Consider the following 21,403-nt stretch of genomic DNA (forward strand, 5'->3'; position numbering starts at 1 on the left):
GAACTACTAGAGGAAAATGAGAAATTGGCAAGAAAGGTTTATATTCTGCTCTGCTGAAAGTGACAACTGAATGCAGATGGATAAACTCATCCCTTGGTTTTCAACTGGAGGCTAACTTCCCAACCCAACTGAGAGATTTGTTTGGAACTGCCAGGCAGGAATATTGCTTATTTTAAGCAGCCATGGAGAGAACTTCTTGGCTGACTGTCAAGCATCTATGGCAACTGGCTAAGGCTGCACCTGCACCTGTGCAAGGAGTATCATTCATTTTTCTGAAAGACCTGCAATGAATTTCTTTCAGATGAGAGCAAGAATAAGCCGCTCTGTAGTGTGTTAATTTTTGCAGGGGACTTCTTGTGGTATTGCAGTCCTTTCTGGAAACCAGAGAACAAGCTGGTCCTGCAAGCAGCCTTTTACTCTTTAAAATCAAATTATGGCAGAGCCCAATGTATGAGCTAAGATCAATTTTTGTTGACACGGGTAAGAAATGGTGGAAATATGTATAGGTGGAGTGAAAAGTTCTTGCATGGAATTGGAAAAGCAGTGGTACTAACTGCAGATGCATAACCCAGAGCTGCGTTGATTTTGTTTAACTCCTGATAAAACTCGTGCAGGAAGAGTTACCACGGCAACAAGGTCCAAATCAGGCTAGCATGAACTAAAGGCTGAGATAACACAATCCCAATTTTAGTACTCCAAAGAGAGAAAATTGCTGATGATCACACTAAAGATGGAAGCAATACCATCTCAAGCATCATAATGTGCTGGTAGGTAACAACTGAAAGTAAAGAATGTCATCAAGAAGACTGTTTCATGAGCAACCTCCCTCACTCCCCAGTTCTTACAAATGAATAAGAATTTAGTGAGATGTAAAATATCAAAATATAAAAGTAAGAATTCTGTGTGTCTCTATCCTGCCCAACGTGTAGTTCTGAAATCAAAATATCATTGTTGAAAGTTGTCATACAGCCAGCTAAATGTTCAGGAACTCTGTCTTTTCTACACTGGTTCTTCTGAGGCTTTCTGCAGGATCATCCCCAAATAGATTATCCTTATAGATTATCCTTATCCTTATCCTTATCCTTATCCTTATCCTTATCCTTATCCTTATCCTTATAGATTATCCTTATAGATTAACTATGCTGGATCAAAACATGAAGCCACTCCCTCTTATGTCTAAAGTGTTGAAATCAATAGAATATTACTTTACAAGCCAGTGGTACTCTACAGCCTCATACAGGATGTAGGATGTGCCACAGAAAAGTGACATTGAAAGTCTATGACTATGAGGTATCTGCTGCAGCCATGGCAGCATATAGACAATCTGAAAAAGGACCAGAGGGGCAGTAAGATAATGGGCCAAAAGTATACTCAGTTCTTGGCAAAGGACTCTTACGGTTGGATCTTCTCCTCAAATGGACTTCCAATATACCACACTTCTGTCTAACTCAGACATTACCAGATACTATACAGTCTTTGCCAGGACTAAAAAACTTGTTGCTTGTCTTGTCTCTTCTTTCTCAATGGTGCAAGTGTTTTTTTTTTTTTTTTTTTTTTCTCTCCAAAGACAAAACTGTGGTAGATTTTATTCTTTCAAAAGAAATGCAAGTAAATATCTCCAAGAGGATGTTGAGTATAATCCACTAGGCAAGAATCATAAAAGCCTATGGGTCTTGATGCCACATCGACACCTGAGAAGCCTGTTTGTAATTCTGCAGCAGGCACAACATGAAAGATCACTTCCATCTTGTCTAGGTGGCAGCATATGTTTTCTCATAAGAAATGTGAAGGTTATTCAGGCAAAGCACCTCTGTCACCAGATTCTTTGTGAAGAGCAGATTGAATATTTCATGGGAACATTTTCCTGACAGATTTGTTGTCAGTCTTGGCTTCCTGCCCTAAAGATGCTTCTCTGATCGAACAGCAATGTCATTGTTCTGAGTAGCCACACTGTATTAAAGTGTCTTCCTTCACTGAGCATTATACCTGCTCTGTATGCTTAAAGTGTTCTCATTTATTATGAAATACTCTGCAACTCTAGAATTGGTATTATGCTGCATTTAGGATTGGGGTTTAACTGTGGAGTATGAGAGACAGGCATACCAGAAATAGTAATTTGTCAAACAAAACACTGGATCATTAAAGTGCATTGTTCAAGGAACCGTGCTTTCCCTACATGAAAATGAAAATCCTGCAAGTATCAGTTTAGATGTCTTCTTGATTGTTGCTGCCTGACCACGGCTACTATCTACAGTTCCTGGTATTTTGCAGTACTAAATAGTGGTGAAATAGTTTAATTTTTCACTGGATTTTCCTTCATTAAGATTACTCCCAAGAGCCTCTAAGGTGAATGTAAGCACAGAAATAGTTACCTGATCTCTTGCCAGGACAATCATTTTCACATTACCATATGATTCAAAACCTATGGTGAACCTATTGTGTCCTGAAAACAAAATATTTTGATCCAGGGAGAAACACTACCTAACATCGAGTTCAACAAAGCACTTTGCTGAGGAAATAAAATCAACACTGCTAATAAATAATCCGATAGACTAGCTTCTCCCACCAGTTTAAAACACAGTGCCTCAGAAAACAGAAATTTTTTAATAGATAACTTACACACATATATGTATATCTCAAGGACAATAAGGTAGCTTAGTGCTTAAACAGCTCTGTACTGACAGGTGTGAAGTTGTGGAAAGGTGAAACTGATATCCTCTAGTCGTATATAACCAGATATAACCAGACAATGCACAAACTTTTTACTGCTCAGCTGCGTTCTCAAGAACTGCTTTAGTAACAGCCAACATGGGACCCTAATGTGCCCAGCATTACCAAGTGAAATACCAATGAATAATGAAGCAGTGCTGTCTAATGTAAGAAATGAAGTTAATTACCTTTCTCTATTTCACTTTGAAAGGACAATTTCCGTCTTCTTAGTTTGCAGTTATCTCCATCCGTATCATTAGTAGTTTGTGATCTTATTACGAGGTCAGACTTGATTAATGAAATATGAAACATAATGACAGATTAGTCCCATCTAAAGAGAGCAAGTTTTCAATAGGTGTTTTACTATTAATCATGTTCAAGCTTTAAGAAAGGTGATATTACACAAGTGAATCTGCATGAACCTCTTCATCCCCAGCAAATGGTATTGCTCAATGCTAACATTAAAAAATACATGCAGATTGAGCAAAACCAACAATGTTGCCACATGATGATGAAGTAAAAGTATAATAATAAGATTATATGGAAAAAACATGTATTCCTGTGTTATCAGCTTCCTAAAGTTGCACGGATGTGGTTTAAGTAATCTTAGATAAATTAATGAAAAAAATAAAATAACCTCTAACAGAGAATGTTTACTATTGCAAGTAGTAATGTGGTAACTGATTATAATTAGATTATAAAGGTTACATTTTACAACAATAGACATAAGGCTGGCAAACACCAGACACTTTACTCCTCATTATTTTATCTTTCTAGGCTCTCCCTCTCTGTCAAATTAATTTCATTCAGATACTTATTTCCATAGGAGAACATGATATTGTCTTTTTCTATCCATCTTATGTAAGATGGATGAGCTTTTTTCTTTTTTTTTTCTTTTTGTCCCCCCCATAATAAATACAAGATGCATTTAACTCTTCTTTCTACTTATTTACAACCAAGAAATTTACAAATAAGCAAATGTAACACCAGTCATGCTCTTTGTGTATACACCCATGGCACTGGCTTCAGCCGCTTCCCTTCCCTGTGCTAGTGAGGTTTCCCATGCCACTCAAGTAAGCATATTTGCATGTGGGAGAAGGGCAGAGGGAAATAAGCATAAAGTATTTAAATATTTCTTTATTTCCTTCATTGTAAACCTGGTGGGTAAGGTGTTCCAGTGGTGGCCCACTGGTAGAAAAACTGCTGGAAGAAGAAGGCACTTTTACATAAATAAGAGAACAGGAGCAGAAGATGAGGCAGAAGCACCTATTATTCAGATAACAACTCTGGATCTGAGTGACGTTTTGAAGATCAGAATGTGCTCATCACATCTTTTGGGGATGATTTTCTGGATTGCAATAGACAGTGGAAGGAAAGGGAAATTGCTAGAGAAAACTAATTTTGCAAGCTCAAAGGCATGAGTGAGCCTGTCCCCCCTTCCCTGTCTCTGTGAAGTCGAGTAGATTTTTTTTTCATGGATGGCACAGCAGTAAGAAATAACAACCAAAAAATTCCTAAAAAACATGAGGAGCAAGGAATTTCTTTGTGTATTCTACACCACAACACAGGAGATGGAATTTTGTTTCAACTGTCTCAGATTTAAGGAAAAAATAATGTTAAAACATCAATGACAATGTAATTGCAGGAAATAATTGTTCAGACTAAAATAATTAATAAGAATTTATCCTTGATGATTTTTTTCAACTATGTGGACTTTCAGTTTTAACTTATATTTATCACTAGACTATAAATTCATGGTATTGTATTTCACTTGTAATTCATAATGATGACCTTTTCAATACACACAAAAGGTTGACTTTGAAAATAAATAGTAGAATTTCTTTTTGGAATGATCTTTTATTAGAAAAAAGGTTCAGCATAAAAATAAGTGACATTTATTGTCAGAAGTTAGATTTGTTTTGATTTTAAAGCTAAAGATCCATATGTGATTAGCAAGGATGTCCCTATTATTTACAGCCCAAAACTTGGCATTTTTTGTCTCCTTGTTTCTCAGAAAGCCTTTGAGGCCAAATTATGCTAGTGTCTCCTCACTGAACCTCTGTTTTTCCTTAAAAGTATGGTCAGAAATCACAAAACGGTGGTATCTCAGAAATAATGAAATGTAGACTAGTCATTCTATGGGTGGCGTAGTCCATGTTTTGTGGCCAGTGCGCACATATCCTGCAACTTTCTAGGGAAAGCTTTTGCCCCTGTAGCATGAGCTAGGCAACAGTCTTCCACTCTCCCCTTTTGACCAAACCTCTCCTTTCTTTCCTAATTCAGACTGACTCCAGCAGTCCAAGGTAAAGAGACACTGGTCATTTTTCTGCTTCCTTGAAGATGCAATCTGTGCAAAAGGGGACACTTAAGAGAGCCACTGTGTGAAAAAGAGGCCAAGAAATCCTGCGAATCTGAAGACTGACAAAAATTTGAAAAGTCTCTTGTATGCTTTTAGTCTCCTAGGAGGCGGAGTGCACTCCAAGATAAGAGAATTAACAATCCATGTTCAAAAGGCAATTAGATATTTTCTTTTGTTAGACACAGAATGAGTCAGGATAATCCAATTTATCTTTATTTTATGGCTGTGACCCAGGCTATAGTCATGTGAAATAAACATATTTACCATGGCTTTAACAAAACATCCAAAATCACCCTGTCTGAAACTTTGATAATCTTAAAATATGGTACCAACTTCTGTTAGATTGACATCATCTGAATAATCTAATTGCGTCCTGCTGAGTTCAACTGACTTTGGTAGGAGCAATCAGCTGAGTATATATTTTTAAAACGAGAATTGGCCTCAGGCTTTTAGCCTTTAATTTTGCTAACCTTGGCGTTTCAATTTTTATTTTCAACTTTTGCTACTGTGGGACAGATTCGGCTCAATATTAAGAAAAAAAAATATTTTATGTACCTTTGTGGTTTCATCTCTCAGATTAAAAGTCAGTTCTAAATTGGTGAGGAAGAGATCAGAAAATTCAGGGTACATGTCCAAAACTTCTAGCAGATCTTCTCGCTGGATCTTATGCAAGTCACAATAAGTTAAAGCTCTCACATCTGCATTTGACTTTCCTGGTTTTGCATAAAGATGTACCATCTCTCCAAAAATATCATTTTTCCCTGCAGAAAGAAAATTAGAGACAGATTATTATTTTAAATCTGAATAAACCGTTACATCGAATTATATATTTCTTTAATGGTGCAGAATACTTGATTTGACCTGAAGTGATACAATCAGATTACCATTGCACATACGTTTTTGTAAATAAAAAGTATTATTATTAAATAGTAAAAGTAGAATTATTAAAATCAATGAAATTACAAAGACATGTAACTGGAGTAGGGGAAAGGAAAATCTAGTTTCACCACAATTTTTCCTCAGTTCCATCCAAATAGCATGACTAGAAGATGTTCCTTTGTACTTTATCATAAAAACATTATTTGCTGATTTAAATCATGTTCTTATGACAAAGATATAAATTCTGTTGTTCAGTAGAGTCCAATACCTATATGGCCTGGAATCTCATTTAGTTAAGAATTACACAAACAAACAGACCATACTTGCAATGTATTTTAGTAGAAAATGGCTTAGTTTTTATATTTTTCAGAGGGAATGGAAAACTTCCAAGATGCAGAAGTTTTTTCAAAGAAGCTTTTTAAACGTAGCTTTTTCCATTTTGATACTCCTACAATTCTTTCCACCAATGCTGACACATTTGCAGTACCTGTGCTGAAATTGTCATCTCTATTCAATTGCTTGTTTCCCCCAAATCTGCACCTAACCTTCATAAATGCAGAGCAGCTGCCGCAACAGCCATGTGCGAAATATGCTCTAAACTACGGGTTGTAGGACTTACCTGCATGAAAACTGGGAAAAAAATTTGTGGGAAAGAATTGTGGTCATAGCAACTGAGAAACAGCAGACTGGCAAAAAAGAATACAGGTATGATTTGACTTTTATATTAGGTTACTGCAAGTTGTTCTGGTTTCTCCATTTTCTAAAAAGGAAGCTGAAAACTGGGTGACCAAACAGCTAAAAGATGTAAAAACTAATTTAAGGTTGATTTACAGTGAGGATTGTAAGAGAAGCCTGTTTAGTTTATCAACAGGAAGATTAAGAGATAACCTGATTATTTTGCAAATATCCTTATAGAGAGGAAAAATTACTTGGTACTAAATGCCTATAGAATATAACAAGGAATGCACAGCAAGAACTAATGGAAAGAAATTGAAGCAAGATGATTTTATACTGGAAATAAAACATACATTTTTAACAATACAAATTATTAATTTGAAATAAACTGCCAAGTAAAATGATCCCTTTTTCATAGTGTTATATCTTAAGGTGAAAAGAGGTTGCTTTTCTTTCATCAAACACAGTTCATTAGGCACAACAGACAGTTAAAGGCAAGAAATGTAGCAGAAGTCAGTGATGAAACAGTAGTTGGCCAGTATAATCTAATAGTCCTTCTGGTCTTAATGTTTATGAATGCAGAGGTCCCTACACCAGGCATATAATACCTTCTCTGCAATATGACTATTGATATGATTGCAGTATTTTTATATCTTGTCTGCAAAGCTTAAAGAGGCAGTAGGTTCTACTAGGTCCACAGCCACTGAATTTTCTAAGGATTTGACACAGCATTGCTGTTTTCAGGGCAGTACCAGACAGTGCTGACAGGTTAAGGAAAACTTGGGGGTAAACCCAACATTTCTCAGAATTCTTTGATTTCTGTAATGAAGTTGCAATACTTATTAAGGATGGAAACTTCATCCCCGCTACCTCTGTTTGACTGAAGTCTTTTCAACTCCAGAGGACAAAGCTTTGAGTGTTTTTTATGTCCATTTCTGTGTGTAGGTTTTTTTCAGAAAGAGGAATTAACTAAAAATGTTTGGCTAGGTACTGATAATCTTTGTTATCCTTCTGTTTGATTTCATTGCAGAATCATGTTAATTTGTATCACATTCTGTTATTTTTTTGGCAGATTCTTCAAGACCCAGTAGACTCATTGACTGGAGCCAGCTGCCAGGCAGGCTCCTGCCTCATGGATGGTGCAGCAGATGTGGGCCCACAGACCAGTTCCTTTTGGCTGAAGTTGTTTACAACTCTCCCTCTTTCTGTCTGGACCACCACGTTCTGAGAGAGTGAGGCTCCAGACTATGACCCGAGTGTGAGGAGCTGTAGGCTGGAAGAGATGCAGTGGCATTGCCCTGCAAATACCCAAGTTTCTGGCTGCAGTGTGAGAGCACAGGGATCCGATGTGCATCCGATGTGTCTACATCTTTGCTCCAGAAGAAATTAATGAGTTCACAAACTTGACAGTTTTTCTTGATTGTGAGTGCCATAGAAATTTAGACTTTTTTTTTTTTATATAAACAGTGAAATCCTTGATGAGCCACAGTGTTAATAATCAGGGGAAGGCACTCACACAGGGAAGTAAAGACATCAGTGTTATACATGTGTGTGCCCTACATTGCTTGTGCCTGAAGCTGGCGCAGCTGATGAGGTGTAACAGCATGAGATGACGAATTATCTTGATAACACCATCTAAACCTAGGGGGGGATTGCTGTAGGCACACCTTTATACTTCTGCTCATGTATCCACCCTGCAAAGTACTAGCAGAATAATTAGTCACAAGTGAATTAATAGCAATATAGTGCTACCAGTCCACATTTTGCTTCATCTAGTTTTCTGGCTGTAAGTTCCTACAGTGGAAGACAAGCAGAAAGGAGAACGTATGAATGATGTTACAGCTAGTGTTGGTTTCTGTACAGCAAAATCCTTACTCATCTACTCAATTACTCTTTGTGTTCTTATTACCTGATAGTAAATTGGAGAAACGAATCAGTGGTCTTGTGTAGGTAGAGTTTTAGTTATTTTACTTTTAAAATTGCTGTAGCTAATTAAGTTTTATTGGTTCCAGAGAAGAGCCATCACCAGCTGCAAGTGAGCTCCCAGCTGGATTGAACATTACTCTGAGACATCTTCATTGGGAAAGAAAACAATCCATGTGATGCAAACAAGAATGTGCTAATAGGAAACATAGGCGGAACACTGGTGTTACTACACTTCGGTATTAACCTAGATCAGATTAATCTGTTACTTTCTTCATTTTCTATATGCTCAGTGGGAAGAACAGACACTTCTGCATGCTGTCGAAGGTGTTTTGAATGCTTAAAGCAGATAAATGACTTCTTTTCCAGTTAGTATATAGGTGGTCTATGTGTCTCAGTACCCTGACACACTGTTCAAGAAAAGGCTATACTTGACTTTGGTTCTTGCAGCATAATCAAAACTGAAGTAATTTGATATCTGTTTGGCTCACCTTGCAGCTTACCACTTAGCCAGGGATAAATCTGACTAACTGCCGCTGTTATATTTTAGATATTCAAGGATGTGGGCAAGAATTATTGCAGTAGTGTAGACTTTGCTCCTTAAACAAATATTTCTCTGCTTGATTATAAATAACGCTAGGTAAAACATTTACAAATTTCCTTCCCCAGGATAAACAAGGCATATTTCTTTTCAATCCCCTGACTTTTTTTTTTTAACATGACTTGTAGTAATCTACTTACCAAGAATGGCTACAACAATGTCACTCTTAAGGATTTCAATGGAGCCTCTTGACACAAAGTAAAGAGCAGTGAGAACATCTCCACAGTGCACTAAAGTGTCTCCAGGAGGTGCATGTGTTGTCTTAAATTTCATAGCCAAAGCTCGAAGACAGCCTTTACTGGCCCCCCGGAAAGCTTTGCAATTCTGAAGCAAATTTTGGTTGAGGTGCAGACAAATGTCAGCTTGTAAGCATTCTGGAAATCCCTTCAGGACCTGGGAAGACAAGCATAAGGATTTCATGTGAATGCTATGAGATTTGCGTCTTATAATTTTTATGTTTTCTTCCTGGACAGAAAGAAAGAAGTGACAAACAAACAGAGGTGGCCTCGAGAGCTGTCGGAGTATTACAATTCAACAAGTGCCTAGTGTAATCTACATTGCAAAGCTTATACAGTCTGAATATTAATGCACATACTAATGTATGTAGCGCTTACAAGATTTGTTATTAAGATTCCTTTCATTGCAAGGAATGGTATCAAGGTATATGAATGAATATACTGCAGTAAAATAACAAATAAGACAGCTAAAGGAAGAGTCTTAACTGAATTTCACCTATTTGGACTAATATGTCTACTTCATTTTAATCAATTATAAAAGTACTACATTTAATATAAGAAAGATTTTTGCTGAAATAAACATGACACCTGTAAAATGAGATCTGTTTGAACAAAGTCAGATATTTTTCAGAGAGAGGCCATTTTAATGGGATATTCATGTTAAATATATTCTGCTTGAAAGTGTAGGACTTAGATTTTTATCAGAAAAAGCGACACATGCCACTGAAACAATGATGTTTTGAAGCTTTACATAGGCAGATGATTAGTTCAGCAAAGCACGGGGCTAGTTGCTAAGGTCCTTGCTCATCTCTTACTCAGAACAATGGGAATTTGCCCAAAGTAGAACCATGGGATTCCTCTTGGGTACCATAGTAACATGTTAATTTTGTTTAGAAGACAGAAAGTCATTCTGTGTGAACTTTAAAAAATTGTCTAGGATCATCTTACCTCTGCTTCTTTTAGAGTCAATAAACATGTCTGCTACTGAGTTCTATGGGAGTACAGCTCACTTCGTGACTCTGCCTGCTGTGTCGAGGACCTGACACATTATCATGTACAACCCTGTCTTTCCATTAAATCTTGTTACCTGTTGACAATGATGTTAATAGGTCATATACTTTCTCTGGGACCAGCTACATCTGTTGCATATTTCTGAGGGCAAAACATGAATTGATGCTACTATTGTTATGAATATATGTGCAGGATCTGTCTTTTTTGTTATTAGAGCAGTCTATTAATTCATTCCTGCTTATGCTCTGAACTGTTTTTCTACAAACATATAAATATTCCTGTAAAGAAAAAAATATACAAAATGCATTCACTTTTTGCTATATTAATTCTTACTTCAGCACAATAAAGGTCTGTGCACTCTTATTCCATAAAGATATTCACAACTCATATCCCTTACTAGCGGAGAAGATGAACACTTTTCTGATATGAAGCTTCTGTCCACACAAGCCAAGCTATGATTTACAAACGACGTATTAGTACCTTTAATTGAGTTGAAATGTTTCTATGATTGCTAATGGAAATCAATGCTGTGAAATAACAAACAATGTTTTTACACACATATATACAAAAGTTTTCCTCAGAAAAAGCCAGCATTCAACAACAATGAGCAAAAGAAAACATGGTAAATGAAAAGCTTCTTTGGTGCCACTCTCTTTTCAGTATCAATCACACCACTGGAAATAGCTTAGTACGCAATTACTCTTTTTAATTGAATCTAATTATATTGAAATAAAAATATTCTGGGTTTTAGCAACTTATTTACTAAATGATACTGAGAATCTGATTGATAGCCAAATATATCCAATTAATTATACAGGTGGACAAAACTTGCAGGTTTTTATTTTGAAATTTTTTCTAGTCATATGAGTAAAAAAGACCTGTGGATGCTTTGCTGTATGACTGTCTGAATAGAATTTAGAAGAGCTCCATTTTTTTATTGGGTGCAAAATAAGAAAAAATATTTTCCATTCAGAGGTACACAAAGGTATTTGAATTGTTAGAAAGTCAAGAGCAGAGCCTTAGGATAAATTGTATTAACTTTTCACATCAGCTTCTGTTTATCTCATTTATGAAGGGATTGTGCTTTACCATTAAGCAAAACCCATGCAGACGACACGTGTTGGTTTATATTTCTGAAGATACTTTGGGGATTTCTTTAAAGAAACAATTATCTTGGTCATTAATTTATACTTAACATGAAACTGCTGTAAAATCATTGCATATTAGTTAATAGTTAGTTATATGCGAATAACATCAGAAAAATACTGTTCAAGTAACTGTGATTTTTAAAGTCCCTGCCCCACAGAGCTTACAGTCTAAAATAGTTGTTCTACATCAGAGGGGAAGAACAGTTGCTCTTTATACCACATTTGTCAAATGTCTGGAAGGAAGACAGGTGCCCAAACAACATTGATTTCCAATGGAGTTTTGGAGATTTCTCACACAGCTTTAGAAATGCAAGAAAGAAGCTGATTTGAAGATCCATTTGTGAAAACATTACTATACACTACAGTACTAGAAGGAGTTTACCGTGTTGTGGACATGTTATGTAGTGAGGTATTTAATCCAAGTCCAGTGACTGACTCTATGCAGAATTTGATGTTTCCAAACTAAGTTTTAAGTTTTGCAGTATGGACAACATCTTGCCAACCCAAGCCTCCATGTACATTTCTGTATTCAGATTTTTCTTACTTTGAGAAAATGTTTCTTATTCATAAATTTTTAGCTTGTGGAAATAAGGAGGTATATGATTCTCACAGATATCTTTGATTATGTAGATCAGGAACAATTGTATTGAAGTTCATGTTCTTATAATGTGGCAATTAACATCAATACACTATGTGTACACTTACTGACAACTCTACATTTTAGAAAATCATCCATGCAGTCTTAAAAATAATGAAATTAGCTTAAAAATAAAAACTTCTAAATATTGCATTTCACTTCTTTGCATTTACTGTGAGCTTTTGGAGTCAAAACACATTAAAGTCACACTCCAATGTGACAACAAAAATTCAAAATACACTTTTCTAAACAACTAAAAGCCAGCATAATCTTGCAATTATATGAATGTGAGACTAGGTAATAAAAAAAAATCCAAAATAAAATTTTGAAAACATTGAAGCTAGAATTGCTCTTTAAATAACATTATTCTCAAAGACAAATTCAAAATTAATAAATCATTTGAATACACATTTGGATTTCAGTTGCTCCATTCTTTCCTGATGTGTATCTATTGTTACACACAATATCTCCTCAACAGCCATTCCACTGAGGCCTGGTGAGAAAAATCTTGGATTCTCATGGTTAGAATAATAGTTAGAATCAGAACTCATACATAATTCAATAGATGGAGATCTTCTAAACAAGAAATGCAACAAGACATAAGATCAGCCTCAACGCTTCCCCCTTTCAAAAAGAAAAAAAAAAAGGGAAAGTAAAACCAGTTATGATGCTGTGACCATAGGCTCCAGTTGTCACTCTTTGATGGTTATCAACTCCAAGTTCAGTCTTCTCTTCCTGTCTGGAATAAAACTTATTCCAGGTTGAATAACATTGGTTTATCTATTTGGCATGCTTAGAGAGGAAGAAAGCATCATTCAGTGAGAAGTTAAACATTTTATGTGGAATAAGCAATTGAAGCTCATGGAGGAGTAAGTGAGGATAGTAGGTACACAATTCAAATTGCCTTGACAAACGTGGTCTTTCATAAGTGGAGAGGGAGTCTGGCTTCATTAACTTATTTTTTCCAAAATTACATTAGGGTATCACTCATACATGTATCAGACACCTTTGTGACCATAGAATTGGAGAAATCCATGTGCTGTAACTTCAAACAAGTAGTAAATGTTTGGGGCAATGATAACTTTGGTTTGTTTGGATGAATGATAAGATTCATGACAATTTTTAGATTTTTTTCGCCTCAGTTCCAGAAGAGGTGTTGATATCTGTCCCACGGAAAATATTTAGAAGCATCCAAGTTGAAGCAAATAATTATATTAGCTATAATAATTCTTATTAAACATGGAAATATCCTCACATTCTATATCAACAGAATCACAGAATGGTTGAGACTGGAAGGGATCTGTGGAAGTCATGTTGTCCAAACTCCCTGCTCAAGCAGGGCTGTCTAGAGTTGGTAGTCCAGGATGATGTCCAGATGGCTTTCAAACACCTCCAAGGCTGGAGATGCCACAACCTCTCCGGGCAACTTGTGCCAGTGCTCAGTCATCCTCACAGTAAAAAAGTGTTTCCTGATGTTTGGATGGAACCTCCTGTTTCAGTTTGTGGCCATTGCCTCTGGTCCTGTCACAGAGCACCACTGAAAAGAGTCTGGTTCCATCTTCTTTACACTCTCCTTTCAAGTTCTTGTTCATATTGATGAGATCCCCTGTAAGCCTTCTCTTCTCCAGGCTGAACAGTCCCAGCTCTCTCAGCCTTTCCTAGTATGAGAGATCCTCCAGTCCCTGCAGTCTGGCAGTCTAAGATATTTCTTGAATTCTGCATATAATCTTCTATCATATGTTTTCTCTATTGAAATATAGGTGAGATAAAGCACTCAATGGCAGGCAGTAGTTAAAGAGAGCACAAGAGAGCTCTTGTGTGTTGTGGATCTGTTTGGGGTGTGTTGAAACTCATTTTGACTAAAGTTTTATTGTCCTAGAATCAGATTCAGACTTATTTATGAGTGGCAAGTATCCAGCATATAGAAGGAAAGATAAAGGTAGACCCTCTAGTTAATCTGACAGTTTACACTGGCATAACATGAAAGAGGAATTCTGGTCCTTCTTCACGCTACCTGTGTATTCCTGCCCTGTCCTGATCTCTCCCTGTGGAATGGTTTAAGAAACTGATACACACAAAAACTAATCCAGCAAAATATCTGAGCAGCTGAAGGTGCAAAGAGACTGGAATAAATAGACTTTGTGTCGTAGACAACACATACTTAATCTTTATTTGGATCTTATCTGTGTAATATAGATCTCAGGATAAATAGACATTGGCATCACTAAATGCTGAATAAAACTTCTCAAACAATTTGAACAACAAATGTTGAACTCATTACGGGGAGTATAACCCATGCCTTGGAGAGTTCACTTTAGTGAACTTTATTTATATTCAAAATTAACTGTCTTAGTTTGTTGTGTAAGAATGAGTCAAATTAGTTCATAGTAAGTCATATATTTTGTGAAATAATTTGTCTTTAATTTTTATTTTTCTGCCACCTAATTTTAGCACTAATCTAATACACTTCAGCTGCACAAATCCCACTGCATAGATTTTGAATTAGGGTTTGTCCCCCACTAGCTGTTCCCTATGATGGTAAGAGTAGTGTGGGATTGAGTTCTGTCACAAACATTTGACTCTTAGATTTCAATAATATCTTAATTCAGGATAAACCTTTCTGTGATTCAGCCTAGTTCCATCTTTAGAAAGAATTTAGAATGTACGATTTATGTGACAGTTAATTACAGAAATTAACTATTGCTATTAGCAGAAGGTCAAAAACATTTCCAAGAGCTTTCACCACTTAGAAAAGAATGAACAAGGTGGTGATAATTCTGCTCCAGCAGCTCTTGAGCTCCATATAGAATAAGGATTATTTGTGATCATTCATCCTTTTCATACAGGAAAATTTTGCAGTCAGATTTGTTCGTTTGGTTGTTTTCCTGTTGTTTGGAGGACATGAAGGAGGTCCTTACAATGGTTGAGAGAGAACAGAAGCAGTGAGTGATGATGAGTTAATTCATCTTTCAATGAGATTTAAAGTCTGACAACCTAATCAAGAAATTAGGATCTTGTTCTTTCAGTCATTGCCATGACACAGATTGTGTGACATTTTAATGTTGAAACTAGTGGAGCTGCAGTGGATAATTCATCATCTATAACCTTATTACAGTTTCCAAGTACATCTGAAAGGTGATCTCTCAGATACGTTACATTGCTGGGTGAGTAGGACAGAAATTATTTTGGTTTCTTGGACTATTTATTGACTTCCTCATCCACAATAAAGTTTGTTGCCTGTAGAAGTTTGAAGCTGACCAGTTCTGTGTCTTTCCAAAAGTATAATGATAATTGGAAAATTGTTAATTACTCTTGTTTTTGAGACGTTAGATTACTACACACAAATCAGTGAGAAACTGATAAAGAATCACTTTGCAATTAGATTGACATTCTTTAAAGTATTTTTTTTTCCTGAGACGTCCTCTTTTCTGTAACTTGATTAAATGTAGACATTTGTGCTTTTTAAGTGGTTTTATTATGGAAAATAAAAGAACAGCTTTACAGCTGATCATATCTGAGGTACTTTCTGATAGGTTTATATGTCTTATGATTTCCATTATGACATACAGACAAACAGCAGTACCAGTTCCCACGATGATTACGTATTCTCTCTCTTCAACCAATTACTACTAGTTTTTCTCCCAAACACTTCTAATTTGGATTACCCTTCTGATGGTATAAGGAACTCGTTGCTATTCTTGAAATTTTAATTTACTTTTCTCATTTTCTGGTTCAAAGAGTATTACTGGCAATAGTTCTATTGATGATAGAAATTTTTTGGTCATAAGAAATCATCACAGCCGAAGGAAGAGCAAGAGTGACAAATGTAGTGGTGTAATCCAGTGACCAGGGCTCAGTTGCTCCAGTTGCTCACAAAAGAAATTTACCAAAGCAATGATGAACCTGGCCTTTATTTGATATAGCAGCATTGCTGGTTCTGCACCTTCAAGTTAGGTGTGCTCTCTGCTCTATTTGCATGATCAGTGTGACCAAGAAAACTTATCGCAGGTGTGAAATCAACAATTTGCTTGAATGCTCACAGGAGAAGGTTCCATAAATTTATATATGAAAATTCTGACTTGCTCTCTTCTTTCATAGTACTGGATAAAACCCAGACTAAAAAGGAATCTATCCCACATCCAAAATTTTAATTAACATGTACAGTTGGCTAAACACTTTCCAAAGCTTGTCCCACTTATCTACTTCTTTAGACTCTTTATTCAGATGCACAGAAGATCCATGGAAAGAAGGGGGGAAGAGGAAGAGGGAGGACAGGGATAGTAAAAAATACATGCATAACTTAAAAAAGGATCTCAAACACTAAATATGTCATCTTCTTAGGTTAAGCATCACAGGCATGCTGTTATCAGTGCTGGACTGATATCATTGAAATGAAGTGTGGAAAAGAAGGCAAAGAGAGTTTAGGAAAAACAGAACAGGATAGTTTTAAAAATACAAATAATATCTTTGAATCTTCAGGACCAGTGACATCTTTCATGAAACAATGTACACTGTAAATATTTTTTCTATAATTTAACTTTGTCAGTGTATACCACAGGGATATGATTTAAATTATGCTTATTCTATAGACTCAAGATTTTTATCCAGATTAAAATAAATCCCAAATCCTGTTTATCCAATCTGTGCATAATTATGTGGAACTATTTATATCAAAATACATTATGCAATGAAACATAATCAAAGACATGTAGAAATGAAGCAAAGGGGAACAAATAAACAATGTTCTCAGCATTTCACCAGCAGATCTTTAAAGCTAATTTTATGTTTAGCCATTTCAGATGAACATAAAGCACTATCTTCTGGTTTTTCATTAAAAGTGTAGGATTTGTTTAGGAAATCAAGTTTATTTCGTCTTAGTGCAGTATTATTCCTGAAGTTAAAATCTTTTTTTTTTATTATTTCACTTTTCCTGAATTCTTAAGTATATTACTTATGATAATTAAAAGCATCTTTTGAAACATTCCCTAATATTCTTTATATATATATATATGTATGAGTGTGTATATATTGCATGTACATATATATATGTAAAATGTAAATTGTTCATGCATTTCATATTTCAAAAGAGAAAGAGGACTGAGTTTTTGAATTTTATTCAGTTTTCAGTCATGAAATTAAAAAGAAAGACATGGGATCATAATCTGCCTTCAGACATTTGCAGAAAACTCCCAGTAAATACTGGCAGGAGTCAAACACATTTGTCTGAGGACAGTATTAGCCCTTTGGTGTGTAAATGCAAATATTTCATGCAAAATTAAGTTAATACTGCATGCAAGTCCATCTCATATGCAGATGGCTTTTAGCCAAGAAAACGGCATTGGTGCTTGTGCTAACATGCATATACGGTTTGAACTAAGAGCATTCACGCAAAGGAAAATGCAGAATGATCAGCATGGCAACTTTGTCAGAGTGACATTCCTGCGGAGCAACTATCTAATGCAAACCAATATGCACATGACCTTTTTTGGGCAGAGAAGCATGATTTGAGTTGTGGGGTAAAACAGTGATTAATAAATGTGGTTAGTTTAGCATTTCTTAATGTCTAATTTTTAGTAACTGTTTTGCCCCACATCTTATTCTACTTGGATTATTTCCCTTTGCTATCTATCCCTTCATCATGCAAAAAGTTGCAATTAAAATTAGAAAGCATTGACCAAGCTCTAAACCCAACAGATAACATGGATATTCTCCACACTTTATATTGGAATTAAATTTGATATAAATACCTCCTGCTCTTACCAGTGGGTGGTGTTATTCCATGTATTAAGGTATGAAGCAGACAGGAAAGAGATAAATCTTTCATAAGTACAACATAAATCACACAATTCTTATATTATCCTTGCACTAAGTGTAATAAACTTGCTTTTAAAGAAAATTAAGCAACTGCCATGAAACTTGAGGGACAGAATTGTGAACTGAATAAGAAATAAAATATAATAAAATGAGATACTAAACTCGGGTTTTTTTTACGTTTTATTTAAAACAAAACCTCCATACTGCCTCACAATCATATCGCAGAATATGGGCTGTTTAATCCATTTAATTAGTATTTCATGTTAATGACAAAACCAAGACTAATTCCAGAGCACCAATTCCTGCATTATGCAAATTTTACCCTGACAATATCCGGTTTTATTTAATATTTTGTGCAAAATAGGTTTCTTAGTACATCCGTTACTGATAATGAATTAGTTAAGGAATACATGGTTTTGTAATATCTTCAGAAATCATTCAATGAGCTACCTTAGGCTTAAGCTGCACCCACCTGCAGCTTAAGGGCCTGATCCTGCAAAGCACTGAGTACCCCACAGTCCCATTGCCATCGGGGGGAGATAGAGCCATTCAGTGCCACGCAGGATGAAGCTGCTGATGCTGGATCCACTGCGGTAATCCCTGGCAGAGGTTTACACAAGTGCCCTTGTCCTGCACTGAGCATAATATCCCTTTGGAGGGGACACTCGTGGAAGAGAGACATAAAGCCCAATATATTTAGTTTGCTGTCTTACTGTTAAGATCTGCTTTACTTAATGGTGACCATAAAGTCAAGCTGTCAGTGATTCAGCATTATACGAGCTTCTAATCAAGACCGTTATTTCTGCTTACTGCATTAAAGTGTACCACTCTGTCAGTCATTCACAAATGTATGTGTAGATACCACATGAAAGCTGTTTGAATTTATGTCAAAATTTTGACAGTTCATTTCCAGTTAAATCGTTACAAAAATGTATAATTTTCTTCTTCTTGCTAACTTTATGGAAAGCTCTGCAAAGTCTCTAATCTATAACTCAGGATAGCTCTGGAAAGCATCCCTTTAGAGACAGATTCACAGATCCTTAAGATGCACAACGCTCTCAGTGTCTTCAAACCTGTGTCAGCTTTTCAGAAAAAACGTTGCGGTCTCCAGACTATAAACCAGAGAGATAGATGCTTACTTTTGCTCATTAGCAGATTGTTATTCCTTGTTAGCTGGCCACGTAATATATTTTTCTATAAGGAACATCTACACTTTATTTGTTTCTTTGCTTTGGATTTTTTTTGTTAGTTTTTTCCCTTTTTTTTTTTTTTTTTTTTAAATCGAAACCAGAAAATATGGGTGTTGTACCTTGCCACCTAGAAATGACATTCTGTGGTTTGCTAAACAGTTAGCAGTACTGGGTTGACTTTCAGTGACGAAATATGTGGTTGTGAATGGAAGTGAACTAATTTTCAGACTATCATATGACTAGAACATTTAATTCTGAAAAGTGCTAATCCACCCTCCTGCTCCTCAATTTACCCACTCCTAGTACAGGATTTTGAAAAAGAATTAATCTCCACAGGTTTCATAGAAGAGTAACTCTGTAGATACCAACAAAGGTACTCTTGTTTGATACTGGAAGTGTGAAATGAGGTGGAGGAGCAAACAAAATTCTGGAACAGCTGTGGCTGAAATAAGAAACCTATGTGTTTTTGTGTGTGGTTTTTTTTTTTTTTTTAATTTTTTATTTATTGATTTGTTTGTTTATTTTTTCTTTGTTGTTGTTGTTTTTGTTTTGTTTTTTACCTTTTCTTTAACTTATAAAAGTCAACTGCAGTTCTCAAGCTTTCCCACGCACAGTGAGAGTTTAGATTTCTGATGTAGCTTCATTAATCTAGGCAGCTGTTTTGATGCCAAGCTTGTAATGGCTTGGTTTTCAATAATTGCTATGTATCCACCTTCTGAATCTTGTTCTTTTACAGATCATAAATAATGAAGATTTTTAATCTCTCATGCATTTATCTATTCCTCCATATCTATGCCTGAAAAATAAAACAACATACCATGTTCATGTCAATGCCATTGGTGTATGTCCATGCATGCTGGAAGTATTCCTCAAGTCTCTGCCGCAGAGGGTTGGGGATTTGATGAAAGCGTATAAACTCCTTTACTCGCAGCATCTGCATGTGATAACGTGCAGTTCCCGAGTAGAGTCTTTGGATTATTGCAGATACGTTTCCAAAAATACTAGCGTACATTAATGCTGGATTAAATAGAAACAAAACTTACTGAAGTCATATCATTAGGTTTTAGGGGTGATACAACTGTTCTTATATTGCACCTTGTATGCAAAAGAGCTAAGATGAGACTAGTAACATCTTCAGAGATATGGTATTGATTTACTTGAAGATTTTTGTTGGTTGATTGTATCAGTATCAACTGATCGTAATCGAGTTGGTAATATTTATCTTTGGAGATTTGTAGTCCTCAATTTAGTGTTGTAAGTTAGGTTCATCTAATTTTATGGGCTTCGGTTGCACTAAGAACTAGGAACTCAGATTAAGTACAAGTTAAGAACAAAGCACAGAGTTAAGAAGGTGCACATACATTTATAGCTTCAGGGTTTAAATCAACAAATAAAATATGATTATCCAAAAATGATGGGCTATAGTTTCCTAAATCCACTCAAAACTCAGCCTCCTGCTCTACACAGGATTTGATTACAGACACTGATACATAATGCAAAACTTCTGACAGTTTGGAAAACAGATTTTGAGTAGTCAAGCAACTTGACTACGTCCTGACACTGCATGAGTCACGACACATTTTTGCATATAACATTGCTTTCTCTGGGAATTTGCCCTTCCAGCTGCATGCTTATAATCTTGCTAGCTTAGACTGTTAAGTCATTTGTTCAAACACTGAGAAAAAAAGAAAAAAATAATCAGATAAGACTACTTACAGCCAATCAACATGACACAGATGGAAAAGATTTTCTCTGAGTTGGTGTTTGGAGACACATTTCCAAATCCTACACTTGTCAGACTGCTGAAGGTAAAATAAAGTGCTGTAACATATTTGTCCTTGATGGATGGTCCAGAGCTTGCATCGCTCTTGTTGTACTGCTTTCCTAATTGCTCTCCTAAAGAATCCAACCAGCCAATCTTGTGAGCCAAGTAAGGTCTTTCTACATTTCCAATGGCATACCAAATGCAAGCAAGCCAGTGTGCAATTAGTGCAAATATGCACATAAGGAGCATCAGAACTGCAGCACCATATTCTGAATATCTGTCCAATTTCCGTGCTACCCTCACCAAACGCAGCAGTCTAGCTGTCTTCAGAAGACCAATTAATGTTGTTGTCTGTAAAAATAAGATATAAAGAGAAATTGATTTTCTCTGTTAGCAAATGTATTTCTTGAATAGCCAGTATAAATAAACCAGTGCAAATTCCACTATTTTGGGGAT

The 21,403-nt window shown here is 35.9% G+C and overlaps 1 protein-coding gene across 2 annotated transcripts in view; it reads right to left on the reverse strand.

Moving 5' to 3' along the window:
• Positions 1 to 21,403, reverse strand: part of KCNH7 (potassium voltage-gated channel subfamily H member 7) — a 223,748-nt gene that overhangs the window by 19,521 nt on the left and 182,824 nt on the right. For both annotated transcript variants that reach the window (XM_071810981.1, XM_071810980.1), the window contains 5 exons: positions 20,899 to 21,298; positions 20,000 to 20,199; positions 9,287 to 9,539; positions 5,624 to 5,829; positions 2,898 to 2,997 (listed from right to left, as the gene is read on the reverse strand). In XM_071810981.1, coding sequence (XP_071667082.1) covers positions 2,898 to 2,997; positions 5,624 to 5,829; positions 9,287 to 9,539; positions 20,000 to 20,199; positions 20,899 to 21,298 — 1,159 coding nt within the window. The remainder of the gene's footprint in view (positions 1 to 2,897; positions 2,998 to 5,623; positions 5,830 to 9,286; positions 9,540 to 19,999; positions 20,200 to 20,898; positions 21,299 to 21,403) is intronic.

The sequence above is a fragment of the Patagioenas fasciata genome, chromosome 7, assembly GCF_037038585.1.
Source record: "Patagioenas fasciata isolate bPatFas1 chromosome 7, bPatFas1.hap1, whole genome shotgun sequence".
Taxonomy (NCBI): domain Eukaryota; kingdom Metazoa; phylum Chordata; class Aves; order Columbiformes; family Columbidae; genus Patagioenas; species Patagioenas fasciata.